The 20,420-nt window shown below is 44.5% G+C and overlaps 1 protein-coding gene across 5 annotated transcripts in view; it reads right to left on the reverse strand.

Annotated features, from left to right (window-relative positions):
• Window positions 1-20,420, reverse strand: part of RFX7 (regulatory factor X7) — a 93,655-nt gene that overhangs the window by 38,395 nt on the left and 34,840 nt on the right. The window contains exon 1 of one of the 5 annotated variants that reach the window (XM_074549389.1): window positions 9,758-10,065. The exons of the other annotated variants lie outside the window; for them this stretch is intronic. Coding sequence (XP_074405490.1) covers window positions 9,758-9,906 — 149 coding nt within the window. The 5' untranslated portion in view covers window positions 9,907-10,065. Of the gene's footprint in view, window positions 1-9,757; window positions 10,066-20,420 lie in introns of those variants that run through there. 5 annotated transcript variants of the gene reach the window in all.

The raw sequence follows: 20,420 nt of genomic DNA on the forward strand, positions 1-20,420 counted from the left end.
AGTGATATATGAACCCGCATTCCTCCCCCCTCCAAGAGAAAGAAGCTGCTAGAAAGATGCAGTCCATGCAGATTTGTTCCATGAAAGCCAAGCGGGGACTGCCTAAACTCGCTGGTACTAAACAAAACAAAGTATTTGGTTTCATGTTTATTCTTAGCCTTACAGCTCAAGACTATTACGATTTTTTAGCTGCTATTAGCCAAAAACTGACTACTCAGAATATATTCAGGCATGGATGTACAGGGTAATCAGATACCTGGCTTCTACTCAGAAGTAACCAACAAGGGAGAGGTGTCTAGATAACTTCACAGATCACACACTTTATTATACAGGTTACCAAATATTAAGGGTCAGCATTTTAGCTTTTTTTTGCACGACAAAATGATGCTCAAGATTAATTTTTAACTGAAGATTCACTATAAACTGCATTTAGACAAACCTTTGTCCAGTGTAATTAAACACACACAAACCACTGGTATTTCCAAACATTTTATTTGATTCAGCAAGCTATCTCCCAACAACTAACAAATTATGCTCAAAATATCCTTATCCAGGGATATCTCATGCATTTTAAAACTGTATCTACCTTTCCTATTTCACTCACTTGTTGAAAGGAATAGGTAAATACTTTTCCATCAGCTGCCATTTAATTTCTCAACTTTTTAGGAGTCAGTGACTTGAACTATACCACTGGAATCAAGCATAATGAAGGTAATGCTGTAGAGCAGGCTCCTGGAGCCAAAAGCAGGCTTAGCTCTTCAGCAAAATGTGGTTCCAGGTGCAGCTTCCAATTACTGCCAGTGAATAACTTGACTGTCTTTTAAATATCAACTAATTAATTTAGTTTATATGGCCACTAATAGCAACTGTAAGCCCTCAAAAGGCTTAATACAGAAAGGAAATCAAATCATAAAGAAAATTGACCACATTTTTATACACCCCTAATGAAAGGAATTTTGTCACACTTTGTCAGAGCTTGGATAAAAAGTTATGTGGCACGGCCTGACTCCCGCAAAAATAGTTCAAAATTATTTTTAGCCTTTTCTTCAGACAGTCCCATCAGAGCAGAAGGAGCTGCAGCTTTCACCAAGGGCTGGCTGGCCTCACAGGTGCCTCACCCACAGCTCCCAGGTTCCACAGAAGCAGCACAAGGAGCACAGGGCAATCGGGACCTTGCAGAAAGCACCGAACCCAGCTGGGAGCGATGGTGCCAGGCACGACGAGCACAGGGTGCTCTCCTGGGCAGGGCCCCTGTGTGCTCTTCCCAGGAAACTGCTGCCCACACACCCTCAGCACACACAACAAGCTGCTGCTGCCAGGGATGTCCAGCCCTGCAGCACACACCTGAGTTTCAATTTCAGACTGCTTCCAGACACCACATTCACACAGCATCCAGAATTCCCCTGCAGAATTCTTCTCCTGATTTAACAAGCACCCAAGTCTCACAGTGCTTTCCTCCACTGAACTAGCAATAAAACTAAGATGGTTCTGAAAGAAGGAGCTGTCACATTTTTTCAGAGCAGATTAAAAAACAAGCTAAAACTCCATCCATAAAAAATATTAATAAATGTTAAAGCTTTTCAATTGAGAGGCCTTCCAAGAGTTACCACTTGTGGTACTACGTAACTGCCTTTCCAGTCTGTATTTGAATGTAGCAGTGGTTCTGAAGAAGAAGGGAGAAGGCACCCAGGAATATTTCCACTGAAGTCACAAAGACTACTCCAGGTATTTTCAAGCGATTTCTGAACAAGGGCAAGAAGGAGCCAAGGCAAACACAGGAGAACAAACTGCCCATCCTATTGTCCAGCACATTTTTCTTGCACACTAATTTTTGTTTGTGTAAAGGATGCTTGTGTTGATACTTACAAGGTAACCTTCTTCATACTGAGGAAAGTTCCAACAGTTTGTACTGCTGACCACTTTAAAAACAGTACAATCCACTGCTCTATATGCAAAGCCACAAACTGTAATTTCTACTGTCCAGTGCAATCTTTTTCACCCACAGGTGTCCCAACAACCTTATAATGGCACTTAGGAATTTCTGACTAAGAAATACAGTTGGCCTGCATGCCTGTGAGGCCATCCATCAGAAAGGACAGCCATCCATCATGGACCTTGACATTTAACCACAAACTTCCTCTCGAGGAAGGTACAAATATGCCTCATTTAATAAACAAGCTCTCCCCAGGAACAAGATTTTCTTCCCAAACTTGAAGTACCTGCCAATGGGTAAGAGATAGCACTCCCAGGCAGCTCCAGGGAACAGCTGAGCGGGACTCATGGCAGTGGAGGAACACAGGTACCCCCCCGGACACACGGACACACGTCCTGGCCTGGAGCAGCAGGTGCTGCCCCTACAGCTGCTCACACAGCCATAGGACAATGCCACTCACCAGGTGCAGGTGCCACCAGCCAGAGCCACCCCATCCCCATCCCTGCAGTAACACCCAACCTCCCCACCCTCTGACAGGTACAGTGCCACCACAGCAACCACAAACAATTTAAAAGAAGCCACAAGGAAAATATTTGGGAAGTTTTGAATATTTTTTTCACTGTCTTAATGACTAAATGTTCAACAACACAAAACACTGGGCAGCTTACTGAAAGCCTGTTGATGGCACAGCAGCTGATAACAAGCATCCTACTTGGTGAGAGATAATCCTTTTTCCATTAAATCAAGAAAGCATTAAAATTGAGATAGTGGCTAACTGCATTTAGAACAAAACAAAACAAACCCTCAAAATTCCCAAAGATCTAATGAAACACCACAAAACATCCCACCATTTCCAGAATTTTTAGATTTAGGGGATTCTTCTCACTGGCTTGAAAGCACCCATTTGTGCTGGCCTTTTGCTCAGGCTCTTTCTGGGTGACAGTGCACTCATTGCTTTTTCACCTATTCAATTTACCTTTTGAATCACCCGCTGACAGCTTGGTAACACAGAGTCCAGCATTCTACCTGGACTGCTTCAGAGGGAGAGGAAGCTACCGCCTTGTCCTTGTCGCCACAGTTTAAAAATAAAGAGCTCCTTATTTATATATAAGGTTTTGTAATATTAGATATTAGAAAGGCTTAAACCAAAAATCCAAATTTGGATCCTGATCTGAATTTTGCAGCTCTGGCCCTTCTCCAAATACTTCTGTTTGGCAAGCAGCTGAGTAGAGTAACAAGAGAAGGCAACATACATAACTTATGGGATCTGTATAAAAACATTAAGCTCAACCCCTGCTCTCAAAACTACACAAACACACAGAAAAGACTAACAAACCACCCCAAGCTCCAATTGATTAAAAGACTTATCAGTGCTTCAGTATAAGTCTGATCACCCCAACCTGAGCAGTACTTGCCATCTCACTCAATTATATGACTTTTTCTGATTAATTTATACACTATCCAGAAACTTTTAGGGGGAGGTTCTAAGTATTCTTTCCAGGTAGAGATTTGGATTCCTACTTGCCAGTGGCATACAGACACATGTAAATAACACAGAACTATCCTAAATGGCAAACAACCCAGCTACAGAGGCCTGGGAGGACAACCCTGCAATTCTGTGCTTATTAAGGACTCATTAGAACTGCTGCACTGAACCACAATGTCACACCATCTGACTTGCTTCAGTGAAGAAACTCCTGCAGTGGAAAGTAAAATGTTTATGAAACAAGGAATTGCGTATGTTTGATGCTGTGAAGTCAACAATTGCATGCACTCCAATGAATTCCAAATGAACAACAGTAAAACTTATCCAAATCTTTTATTACTTGAATAGTGCTTTCCTCCCATATAGTGTTTTAGATTCTATTGTTTCAAGAAACAAAGACAAACAAAACCCACAAACAAGAGCAAAAAATCCACTCTTCCTAAAAGCAGGTTTATAAAGACCTTTTTTCTGCAAAGCTATTCCCTCCAACTCAGAGCCAGGATATTCAATAAAACCTCAGCTCTGCTCTCCAAAGGTTACATAAAGGTCACCATTCATTTTACTCAGGTTTATTTTCTAACCTTGTAAAAACGCCTGCAGACCAAACTGGCCTCCACACCTGCTGACCTACAATGTCCCCACAGTGGTGGCCGTGCCCCGTTTTGGGCAGTGCTCCTCCTGCCACGCCGCTGGCAGCGCTGACCGCCCGCTGCTGGCACTGGGGCTTCCCCTCAGCACAGGGATGCAGGGACAGCAGAGCTCCTGAACCCTGCTCTGGGGAGCACGAATCCTTCTGGGGGCTCCCCCACATTCCCCACCCACAGCAATGTGTAGTGACAGATAAAGGGTGCACCTGGCCCTTGTGCAGAGGAGTGGAAGCTCTCTGAACAACCCACACAGGCCATCTCCAGGAGAAGCCAAGGGACAAACGGTGTACGATTTATTTTGCTTAATTCATGAGTTCTGCACCACACCTTGGACTGAAATTTGTTTGCAGTCAGAGAATTCGGCACATGAAGGGATGGGATGGATTGTTTTATGGAAACATCTTTCCTAGGAGTTAGCCCTCACCTCAGAAATGCCCTTTTTTCCTCCACAATAACTACATGGGAACTTATACAGAACCAGGTGGAGTGAAATGAAACAAATTCCACTTTCTGTTCCTATCCATTTGGGGAAGCAGAGTGTGAAGGAGAATGACAAGCTGCTAAATGCTTTGCCCAAGGAGGGATAACCTTCCCTGAAATCACCAGGAACTACTCTAAAATACGGTCCACAGTTCAATTTTTTCCTATGTATTTGACTGTTTATACACCATGTCAGGAAACACATTCAGGACAGGCAAACCTTACCAACACCTGGAATCACTAGAACCAAGAAGCCACGGAAAACTGAGTCAGTGACAAGAAATCTTTGCAGTTTTACACTCCCATCATCTCTCAGCTAAGGGGCTCAAGGTACTTTTTCAAAGCAGGTAAACACACTTCTGATGTTGCATAGATTAAGTGAAGTAAGTGCAGCCTGTACATCTGTCAATGGCAATTATTTGATTTTCCTCACAGAAGTCAGTAATCTGTAACTGAAGAATGATAACCTGTGTTTCCCACCTCCAACAATGAATTAATTAGGATGAAGGAGGGAATGATGGCCACTGCATTTTGGGCTGGGGGCACAGAATAACCACAAGTACTCTGTAATCAGAGGAAATTTGGAGTTCCCCCAGTTTTGACAGGCTATTTAACAAAATAGGTTATGGTAGGGTTTTTTTCTCTTACTTCCTGTCTCCCTCTCCCAAGCTACAAGAACGAGAGAAAATGCAGATGGATTGGCTTACACATTAATCCAACCTGACTCAAGAAATACTTGTTTTAAAAAAATACATACAGACATTTCAACTGCAAAAGAAAACTACCAAAAAGGTATATCCATCTGCATTTGCTAAAAGCCTGAAACACATACCCCCCAAGTTTCCCTCTTCATTGCCAGGCTTTTTATTAAAAATATCAAGTCAATCATTATTAATTTTTATTTAAAATATCAAGTCAATCAATTTTTCTGTTGACTTAACTATACAAATAAGTAGCAATTCCTATTATGAAAAACCTCAATGGCATTTCCCAAGTTGCAGAGCATTTGCTCTGCCAACAGCTAAGTGACGAGCCACGCTTGCTGACAATGCCTAATGAGGAGTGATGGATACAACTGCAGGAGGGAGCAGGAATGTTTTAAGTCATAAAAAAGAAAGGAGCCTTCCAAATATTAGAACCCATTGGTGTTAATCTGGTTTTCTAACACAATAACAAGAGTCCGAAAGTAACAAGGGCACAATTCACCTCCTACTCCTTCTTCAGCATGAGACAACTGGGCATTAGGACACAATTTCAGCACTGCCCAGACTCACTCATGTGGTTTTCCAATACAACTTGTAGCTAGAAGAGCTATTGGAGAACAAAAATTATGGGTCTGAAACCCACAGCCACGTCCAGGCTGAAATGGCTGCAAATGCAGTGCCTTGTGTTTGCCACTCCACACTGCCTGGTCCTCAGCTTGCTTTACACATGAGACACTGGGGCAGAGAAGGAGAGAAATTATTCTCTCAAGCAGAATTGCTATATTCAAATCCTAACAGATGCCTTTAGGACAAAAAAAGCTGAGATGCAGGCAAGGTGAAAGAAGCCGGGGCCAACCCATGCACAGATGCAAGCACCAGATTACTATTTACAAGGGTAAACAAGTGCTCATTGCAGAACCATCACCAGTTATTTGCAACAGTGAACAAGAAAACAAACCTGTCTGCTCCTTCAGTGTTCACAGCTACCGGATTTTGGATTGTTACAGTGAGCAAAGGGATTAAATTGCCTAAAACTGTTAGTCTTTTTCTTTTATGCCAGCAATGATAGACCCTCAGCTGACACCATCCTCCCTTGGCCATCTCTGCATCTCAATCCTCATGCCACGCTGCTTTTACATCCCTACTTCACTGGCTGTCTTCAGTAAGATATTCCTTGGCAAGTCAACGTGATACTGAGTAGACTCTGTCTTCACCACCATATGTTTGGGTACAGAAACATCATATACAAACAACACACATTTGGTAATACAGTACCCTCACCCAAAGAAATAAGTGAAATCCCATTAGTCTATATGCTCAGACAGCTGACTAGGGAGGTTTTCCCGCCTCGGGCTCCAACGTCTGGACAAAAAGCTATTAATAAATATGAAAGCTTTAACCAATCTAAAGAGAAATAAAAACAGGCAGATTAAGGCCCAGTGTCCAGCGAAGACCAGGGCAATTTACAAACCCGCCCATGCTGACACTAATCAGCCAGGCTGGGCTCCCAAAGACGAGTTCTCTCTGTCTAGACTTCTAATCCGTCAATGGGAAAAGACATCCAGTGTTATTTCTGCCCGCTTCACCCACACCGTAAGAACACATCCAACCGCCTCAGCACCTCACACACTCAGCAGGGAACAAAACCAGACACCACTCTGCTGCATGTGGGGCAGCCAGGACACAAATACACATAGACAGTGATGAGCTCCAATCACTGTAACCACACAGCACTTAATACCTGTCTACGATGTTGTAATGCAAATGAATACTTCCTGATTTGTTTTTAAGCACAGCTAAGTCACTCTTTTATCTTCCCCTCCTCAGCTCAAACTAGTGGTCACCTTATATGCCAAAAAACACCCCAACAAAAAAAGCCCAAACACCAACAGACTGGACACCTAAAAAAGCATATTTTTAAGTCTTCAGTATCTATACTGACCATGCCTGCAAATGTAACCAGCAGGGCTTAAACTATTGTTTCAATTTAAGGGACTCCACATGTACACAATTATTTAATATGTTTTTGTCAAACTACATTTTAATTTAATAAACAGAATAAAATAAGTGCAAGTTGAGATAATTAATAGTTCATTGTCCCACTCGTGGCCTGCATCAGTCTCTATATTTGTCTGTGAAGTGGAGGGACAAGCACAGACTTGTTTGTGATCCTCAAGTCCAGTATTTACGCAGCCGCTATATTTTGCTATACTATTTTCACTGACAATACAATCTGAAGACGGAAACCTTTTAAAAACCCAACCAACCAAACAAAACCTGTAACAAACACAACCAACTAAAAGCCTCCATCCACTATGTACAAACACGTGTAGGAAAAAAGGAGGTGGGGGGAACACAACAGAGAAGAGCACTGAGCTGGATGTGCTAAACCTGCTGGGAAGCAAAGGGGGAACTGAATGCACCAACCTGCCAGCACATGCAACTGCACGGCAAGGGAGAGGGGAGGAAGAGGAGGGAAGGAGAAAAGAGGAAGAAGCTCTCCTGTGCACATTACACCTCATTCTGCTAACAGCAGTGCACTGCCATTTCCACCCCGGCCTTCCACAACCTCTGCTGCTGTTTATCCCTCACCAGCACCCACTGAACAGAGAGCAAGCCCCAGTTTGCTGCCAGTTCAGAAGGAGACTTTCCACTGTTTATTGGGGTGCACAACACCCCTGGCAGTGCTCCTCATCCCTGCTGCACCCAAACAACCACCACAGGTCCAGGAAGATGCAAATCCACATTAAACTCCAATCTCAAAGGAAGACTGCTTGATCACAACAGAGAAATGTAAGATTTAAAAACATCAAAAGAAAAGGTTTTCTTATGAAAAATAACCTTATCTTCAAATACTGCATTTCAACAGCACAACCTGCAGGGAATATATGCTGCCTGAGAGCAGCAGGGAAGTTGAAGCCCGTGCAGAAGCAGGTAGCCAGGAGGAACACTGTGAAGGTGAGGAGCGCCTGGGAAGTACCAGGGGACAGGGCTGCAAGGTGCTGGGAAACCTCTGCCGGCCACAGGCACTTGGCACCAGGCAAGCCACTGACCCCGGGCAAAACGCTTCATTCCTTTGTACCAAACACGGGCTGTGCTATTCACCAAGTTCACCTGAATCAAACAAGAAGCTTTCATTTCAGAAAAAAACATACATGCTGTTTTTCCTTGAAAATGAAAAGCCACAATAAAAGCAGAGGTTTTACTTAGTAGCCATTTTGTCTTCAACTTGGACATGATACCTCTTAATCTGAATGCAATGTAAACATGCTCTCCGAGGCTCATTTCCAAACAGCACGTTCATGCAAAGGGAAGCAAACATGAAAAGACCATCACTAAATACCATAAAAAATTAGGAGGGTGTGAAGATTTTATGATCCAAAAAGACAGAAAATTCTGCAGATCATATTCCTTCTCTAGGTCACATTGCAGAAGACCAAAACAAAAGGTAGCATGTGTGGATGAAGAGGAATGAACTATTATTTACTGCTTAAATAAATTAAAAAAAAATAACCACCATCCTAATAATAAAAGCTATTTCAGTATACCATACAATAAAAAAATCTGAAGGCAAAATTATATTTAGATGCTCTTTATTTTCTAGAGACATCCATTCAAACCACACAATCTAACTGTAATATGACGTAATATGCAAGCTTGATCAGTATGTGTTTATTGGGATGAGTGTATGTATAAAATACACATGGTGTGTGCGTGTATATAAGGGAAAACATTACATGAGTAACCTGTATTTACAACTCCCAACTTTCAGTACTCTTTACCAGTGTCCTCAGCCAAAAGCAGCTTTTAAAAACGTACATAAAATACAAATGCTGCAGGTGACAGCCTCTTGCAGATACCAAAAAAAATACAAAAACAAAAAATAAGAACAACAAAGTGTTCTATTTGCACCAACCTAAACTAGGTTCACCTCGTTCCCCCAATAGACATTAAAATAAAATCCTCAAATAAAATGCTGGTTTACTTAGAAATTGAATTTTTAGGGGAAAAAATCAACAAAAAATAACCTGAATTCCTATGCAGAAACTTGGAAATCATCTTAAGCTCCAGCCACAACTACATCTGAGCTGCCTGAGTGGGACCTCAGAAGAGCAGAGGTTTACGGGAGGCTGGACAATCGCACCCTTCGTGCCCAGCTCCGCATCCCCCGCTGCACCAGCGCCGTGCTGGGCGCTCATGTGCGCGCTACGAGCACGGCCGGAGCGCCGCGGGCCGCGCAAGATGCGCGGGGCTGCAGCAGCGCCTGCGGCAGGTGACCCGAGCCCACCGCCCACCGCAGCCGGGCAGCGCCGCCGCCCGCCCGCACACGGGGCTGGTCCTGCCCGTGCGGCACCGGCACCGGCCGCGGGCACGACCCGCCCGCGACCCCCGCCCGCCAACACGCGTGTGCTCCGCGCTGCCCGCACAAAGGGGCCGCGCCCCCCCCCGCGCCCGCGCAGCCCCCCAGCCCTTCCCCCGCTGCCCCGGCCCGGGGCCCGGCCCTTACCAGATGGAGCTGCGGATCTTGTGCTGCAGCGCGCTGGCCTCGCCGCCCTGCAGCCCCGGCACCAGGGCCGGCAGGGCCCCGCCGGGCGCGGGGGTGCCGGCGAGCCGCCGCGGCGGCTGCCCCCCCTCCGGCTGCTGCTCCTCGGCCATGGGACGCGAGCGGCGCTGGCCGCACTAGGCCTCTGCCGCAGCGCTCGAGTGAGTCGCCTTCCCCCGCTGCCCGGGGGACATCACGGGCGGAACCCGTCCCGCCGCTACGCCGCAGGATGGCGAGCCCGGCCCGCGGCTCGGCGCATGGCGCCCGGCCCCCGCCGCCCCCGCGCAGGGTCGCTCCGCGCTCCCCCGCCCCGCAGCAGCACCTGGCCCGGCCCGGCCCGCCCCGCGCCGCTCCTCGCCCCGCGGCCGCCGTGCCCGCCCGGCCGCCGAGTGCGCAGGCTCAGCGTGCCCGACACACGGGCCGCCCCGCGCCGCCGCCGCCGCCGCCGGGGAGGGGGCCGGGGCCGCGACTGGGGCCGGGGGCGGCGAGCGCTGCCCGAGCGGGGGGGCGGCCCCTCCGTCAGCCGCGGGACCCCCGGCGCGGTGGGGCGGGGGCGGGGTGCGCCCGGAGCGGCCCGGCGGCGCCAGTAACACGTGTGTGAGTGCGTGCGTGTGTGTCCCCGTGTGTCACGGCGCACACACCGTGCGGCACACGCTGCTGCCCCGCTGGCCGGGCGCGCCGCAGACACGTGAAGGCGCTGCGGCGGCAGCAGCATTACATCAGCTGCGGCACCGCGGCCGGGTGCGCCCCGCAGCCCCCGCGCCCGGCCCGCCCTCCGCCGCGGCTCGTAACAAAATAACAAGTGCCGCCGTGCTCACATGGCGCTCAGGAAGCCAGACACCGGCACGGGCGGCGCTAGGCCGGGCCACTGCTCGCCCTCAGGCTTCCTGTGCGTGTCCCCCAGACATAAACGGGGCCGGGCTGCCATTAGTCCCAGCGGCCTTTACCCACAACCTTTCTGCGAAAACATTTTCCCAAAATTTAAATTGAGCAGCTACCACAACTGCTTTCTCTGAGCTTCAGGCACAAGCCATATTTCTGCTCCTATGGGTCATGGCTTTTAATGAAAAAAGCCAGAGGAAATGCACAGCCTGGGATAGTGGACAGGTAAATACCTAAATTTAAGGACGATGATACAAGGTGACCATTATTAAAGTCGTTATTAGGAGTTGGACTCGGTGACCCATGTGGGTCCCTTCCAACTCTGGATATTCCATGGTTATTGTTTCTCTTCCCTCGAGGGTTAAGGTAACAAAGCCTGCTCAAGCTGCCCCCCTGTTACCCCTCTTTTCCCAGCCACTCCAGCTCTGGTCTGTTCCCACTGGAATTCACAACTGGCACACCCAGCCCACTTGGCAGGGGCATGGGCATGCAGGTACCCTCTCTGACACAAGGATGCACTGACTCCCTAGCTTGTGCTGATCACAGAAAATGTGGGCTTAAAGGTGACTAATAATATAAATATACACATGGAGACACAGCATTGCTAAATTTAGGAGATGAGCATTTTGTCATCTACTGAAGCAAAGGCCTTTCAAAAATAAATATTTGCTTACGTCTCCACTGCTCCAAAATCAGAACATTAATGGCTATGACAATGATGGTGATCTTCCCCTTAAAAAACCTTTCATCAGAATCAAAAAACCTAAGCTTTCTTGTTTCTGCCTCTAACTAAAAATGTGTTTAATGATAATTGTACATTTCTGAAGGTCATTTAAAAATAAGGAAAAAAGAGTAAATTTTAAATCAGAAGTAAACAGGAAAGTAATCAATTTTAAATCCTAACTGCTACGCTTTTTGTAAGACAACTACATCAGTATGCAGGTAAACTGGCACAGGAAGACAAGGGTGATGTCCTTGGTGATATTTTTTAGTTTTGTGGCAATTTCCACTTAATAGCAACTGTATCAATGCATCCAGGGTTGCTTCTGTTGAGATCTTTTGTTGGACTCAGCCACATCTGCCTGATCAGAATTTAACCCACAGGGATCCAAGCCACAAAATCATTCTGGCCAACACCAATATACTGTCCCAGATTGAAAATGATGGCCCTACACCTCAGAATAGGGTACAAAAGATGTGCATCATGTTTGCAGGAGCACAGACCATTATGATAAATTCTAAAAAATACACATCAGTATTAGACAGTGTTGCCTTCAGTCTAAGCCAGCAGCTGAAAGACAACTTTATTATTTAGTTCCTCATTCATTTAGGTCCCAGACATGTCCTTTTAATCATGTTTATTTACAGCTGTATGGGCATCATGTGACCCCCCCCCCAAAAAAAAAGTCACTTCTCTTATGCAAAATCTGCAATACCATGCCAGGCTGGCACCCAAAGGCAACCAGCAGTGCCACCCTGAAATTACACCAGGTGTTTTAGGGCAGAATGGGATTAAACTGGCACAGAGATTAAACAAGTGAGCCAGACTCCCAGGTTGCATCTTGGTGGTCAAAATGGTCCATGGGCTTCCAATGCTATGTTTATGCTCCCATATCTCACTATCAATCAATTGTTCTAGAGAAAATACTTCCTTTTTTTTCTGTGCCTTTGGTGTGAAGCCTTCCAAGTACTAGCCTGTTATTATTGCTGGGTTTGAGCATCAGGCCCAAAACAAGATTCTACAAAAGCCCAAACTGAGATCCAGGGTCCTGTTTTGTGTAAAGAAGAGATTTCCTTCTCAGGCCTAACAGTAAATTAAAAATTAACATTTTTTCACAATGGGACTGTGCTGTGTATAAGTACAGAAGAGAAGCTCACTCCCTGCTCTCCACAAGCCTTTTCCTGTCAGGGGTAATTCCCCTGGTGCTGTCCTGGCGTTGGCACAGGTCTGTCACATGCCTGTTTCCACACCGAGCAGGGAAGTCCTGCCCTTTACACACTCACAGGTTCATAAATGGGGGCCATTTCAGCTGCCTCCCACACAACCAGCTGAATTTGCCTCGTGTTTCCTACAGGCTCATGCACCTGTGCAAAATGGGCAAAGATGGTGGCAGCTCATACACACTTTATGTGGCCAAGTGTAACTGCAGCAAAGAACAAACAGATCCAGAATTACTGGGTCGCCAAAGAGCTCGTGCTGACATAATTAACTTGAAGATGCTGAAGGAATTATTTAACTGCTAGGAGATGAACAGCTATGAGATGGTCTGACTGGACATCTCCAGGGATTATCCACCAAGGACCACTACAACCATCTGCTGGAGTTCTTGTACCCAATGGTTCTGAGAACCATAATTTGATGCAGACTGGTCAGCACTGTATAAGAAACACACCAAAAGTAATACATATGAGTTAATTTGAAGTCCCCTTACTGTAAAGAAAGATGTGTGAAAGTTTAAGCATGTCAGAAACCAGACTAGTGTTGGCAGGACCTGTTCTTCCCCGTTTTCCAAACATCTGCCCTTGTGGGAGAGCACAGGAGCTGAACTGTGAGTGGGTGAGGGCTTCCTCTCTCCTTCTGCAGGCAGAGTTCACTTGTCTAGAAAACTGATGTTGCTGTACTGGTGCTAAAATTCATGTCTTTTCTAACTCAAGAGCACTGCCAGTCTCCTGTGCTGGACAGACATATTCATCTGAGAATGATCTTCAAAAGAGAAGATCATCTCTGGAGAAAGAGCTGGCTGTCTGCTGGAGGATGATCTCCACTGTGCTGTCCTGACACAGGTAGGAGCCAACTCCATTTTGCCAGGTTAATTCCAAAAGCTCTGTTTATTTTCCCTCCATTTCTGGAGCTTCAGATTCCCTCTCTGTGGGGAAAAGTTGTGCTTAAGTACTGTCCAACCTATTTTCCAGGATTTTCTCTGCTGTAGTTCAGTGTGGTTTTGTTTTGTTTTGTTTTTTTTCCATAATGGATTGTGTCTGACAGTTAGGGAATACAGTGTCTCTCACTTCCAGGGAGGAATGCCTCGCTGCCCTTTCTCCAGCTCACAGCCAGCAGCAAGGGGAAGGCACTTTTCCCGCTCTCCTGTCCATAGAGAGGGATCTGCCACCTCTTGTCTAGCACAGGGCCAGAGACCTGCACGCTCAGAGGGACTAGCCAGATAAATTATGAAATCTCACTATCTTTATCCTCAAGACAAACATGAAGCACATTCTCTGAGGATAATTGACTTTAAAGGTTTGCTAAAAAAGACACTTCCCAAAAGCTTTAAACGCCAGTTCAGTGAACTCCATTTTGATGCCTTTTTGCAACTCTCCTTCCCCAGGGATGCCTGTGTATCCTGAGCTATGCCCAAGACATTTTGCTCTGGTTCTGTTTATTTTCTTATCTCCATTCATGTGTAGTATCTGTAAAATCAGAGTGCAATAACTAGTAATTCACCTAACAAATTTTAATGAAAATTTCAGCTTTTATGGTTTCAATTATTAAAGGAAAAATACAAGAAAAAACAAGAAAAAAAAGAAAAAGACAATTAAAAAAAAAAGGCAAGAAAAAAAAAGCTAGTCAGCCCAGCTTCAGATTCACATCATCCCAGCTGACAGAAGAAAATGGTCTGTGTTCAAATCAGGCAGTGAAAAGGGAGCTACTTTAATTACAATGAAAGCCTGCTTGACCAGAAATTTTCTAAGCTTTGCTGGGTCTTGCAGCATCTGTTCAGAGTGGGAGTAAGCTTTGTGTGGTGCACAGTATGGCCACTTGGCAAATAACAGGAAATGTTAAAAACGTGCTGGGGAAGTCTGAGGTAGGTCCCATGATCATGAGTCCTTCTCTAGCAAAGGAAGAGCATTAACCACCCCTCTGCCTAGTGATGGAAACAGGCTTCAGACCTCTGCATGGCACCTTTGGGCACTAATGAACAGGATGTGAACCCTTCCTCTGTGTGAATGTGGACAATCATGAGGTGCAAGACAGCAAGGCGCAGGCTCCCAGCCTGGCTATGGCTCACCAGGGCTGCTCAGAGGAGGATGTGGCATTCTGCATCTTGGGTAAGACAAAGATCACTTGCATACCATAAGTGATGATAACCAGATGAAAATCCCAAGGTCTATCCATGTCCTTTGATGATACAGATACTTTGAAACTTCATTTCTGTAGATTGTCTTCTCTGTACAGTGCAATAAATCTTTGTCTCAGTGTAATGTCAAATGGGCTCAGCTGCTGAGCTGTTAAAAATGGAGTGTGGTGTTCCTAGATACTGCATTCTTGACTTCAAATTGGAAGAAGTCAATAAGGTAGAAAAAGTCAGCAACTCCTATAGCCTAAGAAAACTACATAGAAGAGGACAGTGGATCGTGAAAGTGGTGATTCAGACTGTCCTGTACAAGACTGATAAGTAGGAAGGAAGGGCTCTCACTGAAAGAAATACCAAAGTTTGGTACTGGGCTGAATGAGGTTTTAAACCATTTTTGGGATTGTTGATTGTGGATGCTCTGCAGGTAGAAGCTCAGGGAAAATTTGTTTTAGTCAGATCCCTATGCAGATGCCTGATCTTGTCAGTTGTCTCTTATACTGAGACTCAGTTTTGGGGAGATTCTGAGTGAATAATGGCCAAGGAGGGAGAAACATATGTGGCAAGTGACATGTAACAAAGCAATCAACACATGAGTCTTCCTGGGATTTCTTTCCTTTTGAGAAGGAAACTGGAAAGGCACAAGCATTCAAAATCCAACACTGCCTACCTGCAGATTGGCTGGAGTGCAAGGAAGGGATCAGCTGCAGTTCACAGGGGCCTTGCCACCTGCACAAAATCATCACCCAAATTAGCCTGACACAAAATGCAGTGGTTCTAGGTATCTGATAGCAGGGAATGGGAGAGCACCGAATCCCCAAACACAGAGCCATATGGCATGGGAACTGGGAATTTTAGCTACATTGGTTCAAGATCCGAATCTCCAGATAAACTATGGATGTCCTTAATCTTACTGATGCCTGAAGGATTTCTGGAAGATTTCCAAGTCATACAGCCTCCTGAGAAATTTGTTTGCATTTTCTCCTGTACGCAAATTGCCAAGGCAGCAATCCAGTGATACTCAAGTGCTTGCTATTATGGCATTGCCCTTTGATTCCCCATCTTGAGAGCAGGCAGCATCTTGAAAGATCAAACCCAGCCTGAGGACATATTAAGGATATTTGTTCTGAGAGAAGTTGCCCCCCTAGAAATGGGAGAAAGGAAAATGCTCCCTGCACATGGTGACTGTAGAGCGGACAGGTAAACCCTCACCACAGTAAAGCCTCCATTTGGACCTTCTTCTTTCAAGTCTCTTCTTGACAAGGCAGAGGAGTGTCCTGTCAAAGATCAAAGCAATCACATCTCCTCAGTATTGGTTTATGCCCATCTGGTCTTAACACTTCAGTTCCTCTTGGTCAAAACTCCAGCTCTTCCCCTGCTCACGTTCTGTGTGACAGCTCCACCACTTCTGAGTACCATTTCAGGACCCTCTTTTCCACAAAGTCTTTTGCCCCAGGGGCTGCTTCATGGACTCTTCCCAAGCTCTGTGTCAGCAGAGCCTGCTCTCCAGCCTGGGTGGCTGCTGAAGGCAGCAGTGCCTCGCCTGGGAGCGCTGCTATCAGTGCCTCGTCAGGACGCAGCAGGAAGCGTCTGGCCTCCGCTCCACGACCATCTGCTAAAACCAGGCCTCCTCTGGCGGCCGTCCAACACAAAGTAAACAGAGTTTCACAGCCAGATTTCAAACAGCAAAATAACTGAGAAATATGGCTCACTGCTTCTGGTTTTCGAATTCAAAACACTGAAGTTCCTAGAAGCAAAAATCCTTCATGGATCTTAAGATTTCTTGGTTGCCAAATGGATCCATTGCAACTAACACTGGAGAAAGTGCAGTGATGTAGCAATTCTAGTTAGTTACACCTAATTAGTTCAATGTATGCATTTGGTAATTTTTAAGATGGTTTCTTTTTCAAGATCAGTGATGCAGAAAAATAGATTTGTTAAACTGCAGATTTCAGCTTGCAATATTTGTTTGTATGGGTATGGGTAACAGTAGAGAAGAATTCTGAATCTTGCTACTCTACAATATTTTTCATGGTATAGGAGACAGAGAAGGACTCAATGAAGTGTGAAAGATTTTTTAAAAGAACAGATTGCCATGTCTTTTAAAATAGGTCAAGTTTTTGGCCTACTTTCCTTTAAAGTATCCCTTAAAGCAATGGGGTTGGAATATCCATGATAGTGCCATTGCTTTTTTGTTTTAGCCATGTCTATGTGTGGCTCTAGTTGTAAGGCAGAAATGTTCCAGTGTAAAACTACAAGGGCAGACAAAGACCACGTGTCTCCAGGAGCATTTGTGAATAAGTTACACTGAACAATAAAATTTAGCAGTGGCTGCATTTCATCCTTATGTGTAATGTTATTCTGAAACATGCGACTGAGAAAAAGAAAACTATTAAATAAGGTCACGGCAAATGAAGACAAAACCTGCAGACACAAACCTGTCAAACCTAATTTATTAATTCTCCAAATTTCAGGAGGGTTTGCACTGTTGTTTTCTTTCCATCTTTAAATTAATTAAATCAGTTGATTAACTTGATTTAAGTAGAAAGGAGAACTAGAATAATGACAGGTAGACTGAAGATACACAAGATAGCACTTGTAAGAACAAACCAAGGCCACCTATGTTGAATGGAGAAAAAATACAAGTCAGCTGTCAAAACAAAAAGAATCTGTATGTGTACATTTAAATTTTGAAAACGGATGTTCAAGATATTTAAAGAGGGAGGAAATTCTGCATGCAATATTAATTAATATGGAATAAATACCATCTGTCTTCTTTGTACAGAGCAGTCTGGTGCATATTTTTATGGCTGCATCTTTGCTCTAAGAACATAACAGGTACAATACACATGTATTTATTATGTTACATAGATGTAATTAGTCTGCATAATACACATACCAGGAATTGCAGTTGGCCTTAGTGCAGCTATATGGAGTGAGGCAGGACATGAGGAGGATTTCCTCCACCACAGAGGCCTGGAAAAAGGCCAGGTACAAATCAAGAATGGTCGTGTTGGGAGACTACAAGGACAGGACTTTAACTGCTCTGCCCTGAGGCTGAGGTGGGTGCTCAGCACATCCCTACTGAGATGCAGGTTCTTCTCCCCATGAAGCTGATCCAGAAGGGATAGTGCCCTTCATGCACTGCCTGTACCAGGATGTACCTTGTTGTGGTGAAACTGCATTGACCTATTGCACACCCAATAATAAACATCAGTTGGCTTACAGTGTTGTACAGTAATAAACACACTGAAGAGCTTGTCAGTGCACACTTTGGGAAAGAAGTACTGTCTGGAACAACAGGGCCTGTGCACACACTTGGAATACAAATTTTTTGCAGGCTGTATACTTCATTATGAAAACTGTTTGTGATTCCAGTTAAGCTGTGAGTGAAGGCAATGCAAAGCCCTGTCTGGTATTCATCTCGTTATAGTGTGGAAAGACAAATCAGCTTTTAACAACAGAGACACTTTTAAGAACAGCTTTCTTTTAATAGTTATCATTATTTTGCACTGAGATTTGTAGTTGTAACCACCATCATGAGTGGAACCTTTGTTTTGTACCTGATCCTACTCTACATCCTGTGCTGAGCAACCAGTGTGAGCTGTTACACACATGCCTTTGTGTGCACAGTTTGTGACATAAAAAGGCTCAAGAAGGGGAAGGAGGAACTTTCTTTTAGCAGAACATCACAAAATGCAGGAAGAGTCATCTAGAGGGCTCCTAAGGATTCTGACTTGTGAAGAACTCTTTTTCACATATTACTCCCACTACTTCCTGCAAGACAAGAATATTACACACACAGGTCTGCTTGCTGTGAGTTTTCAAACTGGCAGTTCCTCCCAATGCTGTTCATATATAGAAATTACTTTCACTTTGTAAGAGACCATTAATTCTTCCAATAATAATTCTAAGATTATTTTTGTCTGCTACACTCTAAATGATTGACAAAGATGCTGGGCAAAATTTGTGATGCATTTGATATGGAGCAGGAAAATGTTAGTGGCTCTGCAATGATCATACTTCCAAAAGCTGGCAAAGACTTATCTTGAAAAAAGTCTCACAGAAAAGTTTTCCTCAGCATGAGTATGTGACTGCAGAATTACTCATGAGGAATGATGGACTAAATCTCATTGATTTATAATCTGAATCAAGGTGGTGAAAAGTCATATTATCTGTTTGCATGAATTTATAAGCTTCACACTAAGTTTTATTCACCAGCATAGAGCTCAGTGGAGCACAGACATTATATTCTCTTATCAGGATGAAATATAAGAAATGAAAGATAGTTTATTTAGGATACTGTACAAAGGTCCAGATTCTTAATGCCTTCATCTGCCTTTATAAGGCACTGTGGTGTCCTGATGTCAGCAGCACATTCAGATTCCAGGTGCAAAACTGAAGCTGTGAGTGGAATGCCTTCTGTGAAACATGAAAAACAGCTACACTGGGTGCTAAAGGCAACTGGCTCAGCTGTCTGAAGGACAGGACTTTATTCTGTTGGGCTAAAGCAACCTTCTGTGGCGTTGGAGCCAAGAACGTTGAAAAGAAAATGTTGTTCATCATCCATCTGGCTGAAATCTTATCCTATCTAAGCACTAGATGTAGCTCAGAGCCAAAATTGGGCTATTGAGAGAAGTACCAGTGAGATGGGGATGAAGCAGAGCTGGTGAGAGAACCTGGGCTCTGGGCAGCCACCAGGCTGTGAATGGGGTGGGAGGAAAGGGCTGGGGAGCAGCTCCTGGGTCAGTGAGCACAGCACTCCATGGGGCAGCAGTGCTGCTGATGCTCTCAGCACCCCTGCTCCTAACTGTGCTCAGCAAGAAACCCAGTACCAAATCAGTCCAGATAAGAGAAGAATGGCATCCTTTATCAAGATACTTTATCAATGTCTTAATTAGCCGAACAGTTCTGTATCACCACTCTCACAAATCAATACCACATAGAGCCAAGAAACAGCTGTTACCACACTATCAGGTTTCTAACATTGCTCTAACAATTCAAAAGAGAAAAGAAAAAAGGTATAAACTTTAATACAAGAGACCACTTCATATCCTCTGCTGTTTTTAAGTGAACCTAAGAGATGACTCATGTATTTAAATACCTTTTAAATAAATATTATGTGTGAAATTATGGAAATTTACCTAAAAGCTACCACTTTATGACTTATATGATCTGGGAATAGGAGGAAGGCATGGGGCTTATAATTAATAAAATGCTGGACTTCACTACTTGGGATGGTGCTCAAAATTTTTCAGCATTTTTCATCTGAACAATTTCTAGTGGAGTGGCTCAGTTTACAAACCAGTACACTTTGCAGCTGGATTTTTTCTACCACCATGCAAAAAGTAAAATAAATAAACTGGCAGATCACCTTCCTAACTTGATTTTCCTGACTCAAATAATTTTCTTTCCTTCATGAAGAAAGGAACAGATCTCTTTCAGCATTAAGAAGAAAGGAAGCAGGGGCAGCTTCTCTCTGCTCATTTGCTTTAACTTTGAGAATTAACTGATCATATTTTGTTCATAATTTTTTTCATGTTGGGGCATTTCTCTGTTTGCTTCTTTTCTTAGTTTCTCCCCTTTGAGTTTTTCTAAAGTCCTCTCCTCAAATTCTAGCATAACTCAAACTCAAAAATTCTAACTGTAGTTTAAGAATATTGCTATTTACACAA

This window comes from Zonotrichia albicollis, chromosome 11 (genome assembly GCF_047830755.1).
Source record: "Zonotrichia albicollis isolate bZonAlb1 chromosome 11, bZonAlb1.hap1, whole genome shotgun sequence".
NCBI classification, from domain to species: domain Eukaryota; kingdom Metazoa; phylum Chordata; class Aves; order Passeriformes; family Passerellidae; genus Zonotrichia; species Zonotrichia albicollis.